At 36.5% G+C, this 8,937-nt stretch overlaps 2 protein-coding genes across 3 annotated transcripts; both read left to right on the top strand.

The window, feature by feature from the left end:
• Window positions 1-201: 201 nt before the first annotated feature.
• On the top strand, window positions 202-2,611 carry LOC110783746 (60S ribosomal protein L11-1). 2 transcript variants are annotated; one of them, XM_021988116.2, is made up of 5 exons: window positions 202-354; window positions 527-634; window positions 740-782; window positions 1,537-1,732; window positions 2,174-2,611. In XM_021988116.2, the coding sequence occupies exons 1-5, from the start codon at window positions 352-354 to the stop codon at window positions 2,370-2,372; spliced, it is 549 nt and encodes a 182-aa protein (XP_021843808.1). In that variant the 5' UTR covers window positions 202-351; the 3' UTR covers window positions 2,373-2,611. The 2 variants fall into 2 exon arrangements, with proteins under 2 accessions (XP_021843808.1, XP_021843806.1); XM_021988114.2 differs by lacking the exon at window positions 202-354 and having other exon boundaries at window positions 521-634.
• Window positions 2,612-4,844: 2,233 nt separating this feature from the next.
• On the top strand, window positions 4,845-8,501 carry LOC110783744 (chaperone protein dnaJ C76, chloroplastic). Its single transcript, XM_021988113.2, has 9 exons — window positions 4,845-5,188; window positions 5,511-5,639; window positions 5,715-5,844; window positions 5,970-6,090; window positions 6,204-6,285; window positions 6,854-6,904; window positions 7,283-7,321; window positions 7,434-7,533; window positions 8,202-8,501. Exons 1-9 carry the CDS (start codon window positions 4,952-4,954, stop codon window positions 8,330-8,332), a joined length of 1,020 nt encoding a protein of 339 aa, XP_021843805.2. The 5' UTR covers window positions 4,845-4,951; the 3' UTR covers window positions 8,333-8,501.
• The last annotated feature ends 436 nt before the right edge of the window (window positions 8,502-8,937 follow it).

Below are 8,937 nucleotides of genomic sequence, written 5' to 3'. Positions count from 1 at the left end.
AAGTAGGACCTATATTTAAAAACGGAGGGACTACTGAAAAAAAGAAAAAGTTGAGAAGTTTTAAAGAACAACGATCAGTCGACCATGGTTAAGGCTGGTGACGTCAAATTTTGCAAAAGAGTAATTAACACCAACAAGTTTAATGTTCCTGCATACGAGTTGGGCCAGTCCAATACATTGCAACCCAACAAAACAAAAGAAGTAGTGAAAATTGTCATTAAAACCCAAACCCATATTTTCCCAATCAACATATAAACCTAGTTTCCTCACCTCATATTAGGGTTTTTATTCTTCTCTTCTCTGCATTTCTCACACCCTCCCTCTCTCGTCGGCTGCTGCAATTCTACAGAAATGGTCCTTTTCTCTCTTATCTTCTTCCATCCTCAATGTTAGTTAGTTTGATTTCAATAGATTTACGGTTTATAGCTCTTCGATTCAAACTTTGGTTTTAATGGGATCTAAGGTTTAAAGCTTTAAATTTAGCGGTATCTAGGGTTTTGAATTAACTCCTTTTAAACCAATGCAGGCGCCAGAGAAGAAGTTGTCGAACCCAATGAGGGACATCAAGGTCCAAAAGCTCGTGCTCAACATCTCTGTTGGTGAGAGCGGTGATCGTCTTACCAGAGCTGCTAAGGTATAATTTCTTATATGATTTCTTTTTCTCTATATTTGATCTTAATGGTGTCGGAATTTTTTTATATCTTGGATTTATATATGTATTTTTTTTTTAATTCATTAGGTGTTGGAGCAACTCAGTGGCCAAACCCCTGTTTACTCCAAAGGTAATAATGATATCTAAAAATAATTGCACGAAATTGAATGGTTTAGTTTTTCTGATTGGAAGAATCATTCAAGTGAAATGAATGTTGTTTGAGTGATTAAATTGCGCTTAGGAAGACAAATGTATATTCTGGTTTTTGGTATCGAGTTTTGTGAATGCCTTTGAGTTTAGATGATACATATTCCATGTCCTGGAATAATTTAACGGAGTTCTTATTGTTAACGTGCATTATAATTTTTATGAACGCCCTGATATGGTGATCCCAGTTGTGTTTGTCAGTGTTTTATTCACAGCAAAAGATAATAACACATGAGTAAAATTATGATAACTGGAGTTTGCCGTTCTGTAATTTATATATAAATGAAGGTTTACATTAGTAATGCAGACATATTTTGTGTTTTCTGCTGTTACTGTAATTCTATTTGATTATACTGTAAGTCTGTTATGAAGAATTATTATGATATGGGTTTACTGAGCTGATAAAAAAGAAAGTGATGGAATGTTTTACTTAAGTAATATCTTTTTGCTGTTGTTAATTATAGGCTAACATATGATGTTGGATTAAAGCAAGAAATGTAATTTTATTGATCTTTTTTGTTTTATTTTGGTAATGATGTTTCATTTGTGTGATTTGTTGCTGTTGTTAGTGTAGTTTGTTCATGACGTGTTTGGTTAATCGTTTAATGGAAGAATGTGTATGATTTGTGAAGAAGTGTTGTTTGGTTTGTTTACAGTAGTTTGTTTATGATGAACAGCTAGGTACACTGTCCGATCCTTTGGAATCAGGCGTAATGAGAAGATTGCTTGTCACGTGACTGTTAGAGGTGACAAGGCAATGCAGCTACTTGAAAGTGGTTTGAAGGTCAAGGAATACGAGTTGCTCAGGAGGAACTTCAGTGAGACTGGATGCTTCGGCTTTGGTATCCAAGAGCACATTGATCTTGGGATCAAGTGAGCTTTCTTGCTTATTGACTTTCTGATTCTCTGTTTGCAGAATCTGTTTTTGCTGGTCGTTTTTATAAGCTTATTATCTAGACGTGTATGCTATTCATAAGCTTATAATTGTCTCCCAAACCAAAGCCTGATTAGTCCTTTAAAATGCAGTGTTGGCTTTTTAGATTATGCTTTATATAGCCAGGACTATGCCCCAGTATTATTTGTTGTTATTAAGATAGTTATTACTTAAAGCTTTAGGTAAAGTATGATAGTTCCTCCACATTATTCTTCCATAGTTATTTTGGCTGAGTATGAGGATCTTCTCAGTTGATCACTTGTTAGTTGTTACAATCTTGTCGTGCCTATTGTTTCGTTTCATGTCTCATTCTGTGACTTGAGTTGATTAAGTAAGTCAGTTAGTTATAGTTCATTAACATGTTTTTTTTCTTTTTCCAGGTATGATCCTTCTACTGGTATTTATGGTATGGACTTCTACGTCGTGCTTGAGCGCCCTGGATACCGTGTTGCCCGTCGCAGAAGGTGCAAGGCCCGTGTTGGAATTCAGCATAGAGTGACCAAGGAGGATTCAATGAAGTGGTTCCAGGTCAAATATGAAGGAGTTATCCTTAACAAGGCCCACAACACCGGATCTTAAGTTCTGTTGCCAATCTATGTTAAACTTCTGTTCCATCTTAGCCTTTCCCGATTAGGGTTGAGTTGAATTACTAGTGAAAAAGTTTTGACCATTTTGTAGTTTTCTTTGTACTGCTGGATCTTAGTGGTTCTAGATTTTTTTGCTATGATGCATTACGCTGCTTATACAGATTGTCATTACCATCGTACTTCTATTAACATCAATCGAGTGCTGTAGTTTGATCAGCTTTCCTTGATTTATATCATCAGTGTGATATTGATTTGTGGGATTTGATGTGGTTGCATTGTTGTCTGTTAATTAAAAATTGGAAAGGCATTTTATTTAGTTGTGCCGGAGATTTTTGTGTTTGTTTGGGAAAAATGTGCTGCGATGGGTTTTGTTTTCCTGTCTTAGATATTTTTTTTCTTGTAGACAGTGGCACGTAGTTTTATGGTGTAATTTGTTAAGGGTAAACATGTGTTTATGGTAGTTTTGAGTACTCCAAACAAGAATGGTTGAATGGGAAGTTTCTGTTGGAGTTGGCTGCTTTTGGTTCGGGATTTTGTTTCTGCTCTTTCAGATGGTGTAATGTAGCTGGTGTTACTCTTAATGGCATATTAAGACTTGATTGTTTGCATAATGACATGATTGTGTTGGTGCTGTTTATTTGAAGTAGAGTGCTATTGGATTACAGAATCTAGCAGTTTCCTCTTTATCACAAAATATTGGTGTTATTGATTCCCTTTGTAAGCTCAATGCCTGAATCTCCCTTGGCTATGAGCTACAAAGTGTTATTCATTGGATCTTCTACTAAAACTAGGTCTTGGACTTTTGTTCAAATTTTCTGCCAAATTTTAATTTTAAAAAACTAGCCAACAAGTTGATCAAAATAGTATTGCCGTGTGATCCACGAACTAATAACAGAGTTCCCAAGACCTCTCAAAAGTCTTTAAGGGGTTGTTTGGGGTTGATCAATGATCACCCTCGAGTTCCTTGACCCCATAAATTTAAGCATAATTTTTATTTTTAATTGCAACATAACATACATAATAGGGATATTATCAAGGTTTATGAGAATGGTGTGATTCCGTTATCCGTGTGATGACTATGAGGATGCCAATATGGGAGGATTAAAGATGGCCGTGGGCCTAACCGGGTTGGGCCCACGATAGGCTCACATTGTGCCGGGCTGGGCTGGGTTGGACCGAAAAGTTCAAAACAAGGCACATACCCGGCCCGAGCCAACGTGCTTTCGTGCCGAGCTGGGCCGGCCCGTCGTGCCTAAGGTTAAATTGACTAAATTTAGCATGCTTTGTCGTGTCGTGTGTTTTCCAAAAAAATTAGGCCCATGCATGGCCCACGACTTTGTGCCTCTGTCGGGCTGGGCTTTTTTCTTGTTGGACCGGGTTGGGCTTCGGGCAGGCCCGACCCGGCACACACCATCTTTAGGATCGAAGGAGTAACTCTTCAAGCGTATACATCCTTATTATCTTCTTTTTTCTAATGGGGCAATTCATCGTGTGTATTTTTTCAAGTGGTATCATTATAATTAATAATAAAAGTGAAAGTGTTTATAGGAACTATAACATGTTATTGTCAAAGCTATATTCCGTAAAACTAAGAAAAACTGATTTTAGCATACCTTAAATTGATTTTGGTACACCGTCTGTAAAAAGAACAAAAAAAACTGTCCTGAGTATCTCTCAATGAGTGTGTCAAACTAACAAAAATTTATGTGCCAAAATTATTTGCTAACACTCGGGTAGGAGGGCGTCAAAATTGCAGCCAGGCATGTATTATGAAATACATGCCATGGGCTTGTTTGTACTTTCCCATCCATTTTGAAATTGTTGAATAGTCAACCCCGTTTGCCAACTTGAATCCCGTTTGTAATATGAATACCATTTTAAAATATTTAGCACCATTTTTGTGATATTAATACCACTTTATAAAATTTAGTACAAAACGAGTACCATTTAAGGAAAATGAATTTCATTTAAAAAAAGTTTAGTACCATTTTTGTAATACCAATACCATTTTTGTAATACCAATACCAACTCAGCAATGCCAAGTCACCACCCCGTTTTACAAATTTACAATTTCGTTATACATTTCCCCCCAAAAATATTTAACATTTACATTTACCTTTTTATTTGGGGTTGACATGTTTTTGCAAATACATGCCAGACATGTATTTGGACTTCCTCCTCGGGTAGTATGAAAATTGCACAGATGGTTCCAAATAGACGAAGAAATTAGAAAATTCTCAGCTAATAAAATACGAAGTACGAAAGGAAGACTAAAAACATTGGGCAAGTGAGCAAGCAACAATGTATGCACACTTTGACACGTGCAAGCAACGACCAAGCTGAAGTTAGAAGTTAAACTACCACTCAGATTCTTCCAAATTTTTGTTAAACAATTGGTGCTCCCTTTGCCACTTCATCACTACCATACTTCCACTATAAATTTCTCATCCTCAAAAATTCTTTATTTATTTCCAATTAAAACCTTAAAATAAATAAAGAAAGAATCTTGCCAATAATCTGAATAAAAATAATTAAAAAATAAACTAAAAAAAGCTCTTGAAAACTGTAAAAATGGCTCAATTGTTAACCCCAGTATGTACAGATCCATTCAAATTGCAAAACCCAGTACATAATTTTAATGCCTTTTCAAGTAGAAGTAGTCGGAGCGTGTTTTCTACACGCTGTCATAAATGGCGTGTGATGGGTCAGAATAGAAGCCGGGGTTCGACCCGAGTAAAGGCAGTTGCTGATGATTCAATCGGAATGGTGGATGAGGTTGCTGATGATTATTATGCAGTTTTGGGTCTGGTAATTTTTATCACTATACTTTAATTTTTCTTAAACAATATTTTAGGGTGTGAATTTTGATTAATTTTAGCATAGTTGATATGCTGTGGACTTGTGGGGTTATTATTAAAGCTCAAATTTTCCAATTGTTATTAAAATTTTAATTGGGATATTGGGTTTGATTCAGAAAATGATGCTTGAAAGTTGAAATTTAGTTATTGTAAGTGCAATTCTGCAAATGGGTAAAAAATGTTAAGAGAAATTGGGTATGATGATGATTTTAGTTATGTTTTTAGTGATGATGATGTTTTTAATGAATAAAAGTGTGTTACAAAATTGGCAGACACCAGATGCTACACCACAGCAAATTAAAAAAGCCTATTATAATTGCATGAAAGCTTGTCATCCGGATTTGAGTGGTGATGATCCAGACACTGTCAACTTCTGCAAGTTCATCAATGAAGTATATGGGGTAATGATTCTGATTTATTTTTGCATGATATGATAGTATAATCGGAAAGAAACTGAACAGATTCGCTTGTTTTAGGTGTTGAGTGATCCAGTGCAACGAATGGTGTATGATGAAATTCATGGGTATTCTTTGACAGCGATAAACCCGTTCATGGATCCATCGAGCTCTAGAGATCACGTATTTGTTGATGAATTCAGCTGCATAGGTGTGTGGAGATGATGCAGATGCACTGCTTTGAAATTGATCATCTTCTTAATGTCTACTAGTTAAAGATGTCTTGTGATTGGTATGCTGAATGTTATCACAAACACGTTGGATAATCCATTTCAGGATGTAAAAACTGTGCTAATGTGGCACCAGATGTTTTTGAAATCGAGGAAGACTTTGGAAGGGCTCGAGCGTACAAGCAATGTGGCATGTCTGACCTTGTTCAACAAGCGATAGAGAGCTGGTATGACCACTTTTACAATGGCTCTGGTGTATTGATTAAAATGATGTTCAAGTTTACTAAAAATAGTAGTATTTGCTTGTTATCTTTCAATTGACTGGATATCTGATTTACAGCCCAGTTGATTGTATCCATTGGACTTCTGCTGCACAACTATCTTTGCTTGAAGATGAGATGCGGAGAGTGGAGCGAGTTAATGTAAGTAGAAAGTGTGTGTTTCCCCCTCTCTTTATTTCAAGGACTCTGATTTATTGCTATCATTGGTCTGTGGCGATCAAGTTTTTTTGATATCGCCTTGAAACTGTGTTTGTGCCTATGCTATTCAAACTCTTTATTCTAACTTCAAGCACTCGTGTTGGATCTTCGGCCAAAACACGGAATCCTATTACTGAAATAAAATAGCCTAGTCTCTTGGACATGTACCAATCTCAGACACCTACAGCTCAGTCTGAGTAACATCGGTCTCTACAAAATAAGGATCAAGTTGTTCTTTTGTTTATTTTGATCTAGATTGTATATGAGTGTCACTGTTAGTCGAACCCATTCCAACTCAAACGCACCAATTTAAACTCTCTTAGAGTTGGATATACCATGGCACTTGGATTGATAAGCCAGACTAAAAGCCTACTTTGATCCTGGATCCAAAATTTTACATGAGGTCTGCAAATTGAGAAAATTTGTGCAATTTACACAACTTTAATTTAATTTCCTGGTTCCTTTCTGTTACTTGAGCTAAACAATATCCTCATTTTGACATGATGGATAGGTTGCACTGATGCTAGCAGGCATGGGAGCATCATCGGATGTATTCAGAATGGTAACTTCTTCTTTTTCCTGTTCGCTAGAATGATGTGCACGTTTATTAGATCAACAGATATATGTACGATCCCTCTAATACTCCCTCCATCACAAAACAACAACCCTATATTTGAATATCAGTTTTAGTCCTCTCTCAAATCCCAATCACCAATTAACCTTCTTTTATGTACTGTTGAAGCACTTGTAATCAGCTAGCAAAGCATCTAGGTTTCAGAAATTATGATGCTGATTAGAGAAAGCTTGTTTGGCATGATATAGCTTAAAATTCAGTATTGTTCATCATATTAAAGGTTCCCCATCCAGCCGTCAGTGAGTTGTACTGTACATGCTATTCCATCTGTTAGTTCTAGTTTTCTTAGCCTTTCAAATTTTGTAGGCTAATTCTCGCTGGGAGAAACGACAATCTAAACTTCTGGTAAGAGAACTCTGATTTACTGAAACTGTATACATTTGATGTCAGCCTCGTATATAAATTGATATTGCTTTGTACAATGTATCAAATACTCTTGAGGTTCAATTTGTTTCAGGAAAAAGCTAGATTGAGGATGATGAGAGAGAATGGCGCTGGTGCTGCTGACGCATACTGGGATAACCTCTGGGGAAAGCAGAAAGGGTACCAAACTACAGGTAACTAGACCTACCATCTAACTGAATCGATATGGCCCTTGAGGTAATGGAAAACCGGCATTTGATGTCTTGCTTCTCAAATCAGTGTCCAGTCCAATAAACTGTCTCGGAGATGGAGATGGAGATTGGACATGAACATGAACATGAACATGAACATGAACATGCACATGCACATGCACATGAACATGAACATGAACATGAACATGAACATGAACATGCACATGAACATGAACATGAACATGAACATGAACATGGGATTGTATGTCCTATTCTTTTCATGCATCAAAATAAAAGTATAGAGGAGAGCCTCATTGCAAACTATTATTATATACCGAACCTGGAAAGAAGTGTGCCTTTATGCATTATGCTTACCCTCTGCAGAGCGCAGAACACATAGCCTATCTCAAAAGGAAGCGAGGTTCTTTCTGGGGTGGCCGTTGGGCATATGCTTTTACTAATTAGCTTACCCTCTGTTGGATGGGCTTGTATTACTGAGGTTTAGTGTCTATATATTGTTTGACAAGGACTTTTAGTATTGTCTTAAAGTGCACATTATTCTTAGAATGTTTATACAACATATAGCTACTTCCATTAAACTTTCTATTTAAGTTATCATCATCTCTTTTTCAACGTTATTGAAGCTCTAAATTTCGTAATTTGTATGGCAGAGGAAGAAGTAAAAGAGCGAGCAGGACGAGCAGCTGCAGCAGCTCGTAGGTGGCGAGAATACTCAAGGAAAGGCGCTGATAAACGTCCCACCTATAAACTTCCTGAGGCAGTGGAAGTGTCTATGGAGTAATCACCGTCCAACATGCATACATTAACTTTTGGGATTCATCTTACAAATGTATAGCTTATAATTTGCATATATCTCTTTACCCTCTTTTCTATTTATCATGTGATCAAAATTCAAACTAGAATCTCAAAATATGAAAAGTATATATAACTAGAAATATTTGACAAGGAAATTCTGTACCGCGTAAATTTGAATTGTTCATTGCATCTGAAAGCATATCAACTTAGCAGCCATTAACCCAGCCCATCTAGTTAAATTGGTTTACCTCTGTCTCGTTTCACTTGCCCCGATTTCCTTTTTGGGAATTATTTGTCCTATTTCCATTTTCGTATGTTAAGATTTGACCCATAAAACATTACGTGTGAGTCCCACATTGATAAAAGAGAAGAGATATAATCACTTAATAAGGCCAAGGGCTACTCCCCTTATTGCCATATGGTTTTAAAGTGAAACCTCCTATGGTCGTGTTAAGTTGACTCTCTCTTGATGACAGGTGCGAAATGTGGATAAAATTGGATAAATCGAGGATTATATAATGTTATCTTGTTTGATTACTAAAATAGAAAAGTAAATATGAGGAGATCTCTCGTTATTTTTGTCTTGTATTT

Source organism: Spinacia oleracea, chromosome 4 (genome assembly GCF_020520425.1).
Source record: "Spinacia oleracea cultivar Varoflay chromosome 4, BTI_SOV_V1, whole genome shotgun sequence".
Classification (NCBI taxonomy): domain Eukaryota; kingdom Viridiplantae; phylum Streptophyta; class Magnoliopsida; order Caryophyllales; family Amaranthaceae; genus Spinacia; species Spinacia oleracea.
This window is presented reverse-complemented; position numbering and strand designations above follow the sequence as displayed.

Coding starts and splice junctions, on each gene's coding strand:
- LOC110783746 (XM_021988114.2), top strand. CDS start 521: ATGCAGGCGCCAGAGAAGAAGTTGTCGAACCCAATGAGGGACATCAAG. Junction 635..739: donor GTCTTACCAGAGCTGCTAAG/GTATAATTTCTT, acceptor TTAATTCATTAG/GTGTTGGAGCAACTCAGTGG. Junction 783..1,536: donor AACCCCTGTTTACTCCAAAG/GTAATAATGATA, acceptor TATGATGAACAG/CTAGGTACACTGTCCGATCC.
- LOC110783744 (XM_021988113.2), top strand. CDS start 4,952: ATGGCTCAATTGTTAACCCCAGTATGTACAGATCCATTCAAATTGCAA. Junction 7,322..7,433: donor AACGACAATCTAAACTTCTG/GTAAGAGAACTC, acceptor AATTTGTTTCAG/GAAAAAGCTAGATTGAGGAT. Junction 7,534..8,201: donor GAAAGGGTACCAAACTACAG/GTAACTAGACCT, acceptor TTTGTATGGCAG/AGGAAGAAGTAAAAGAGCGA.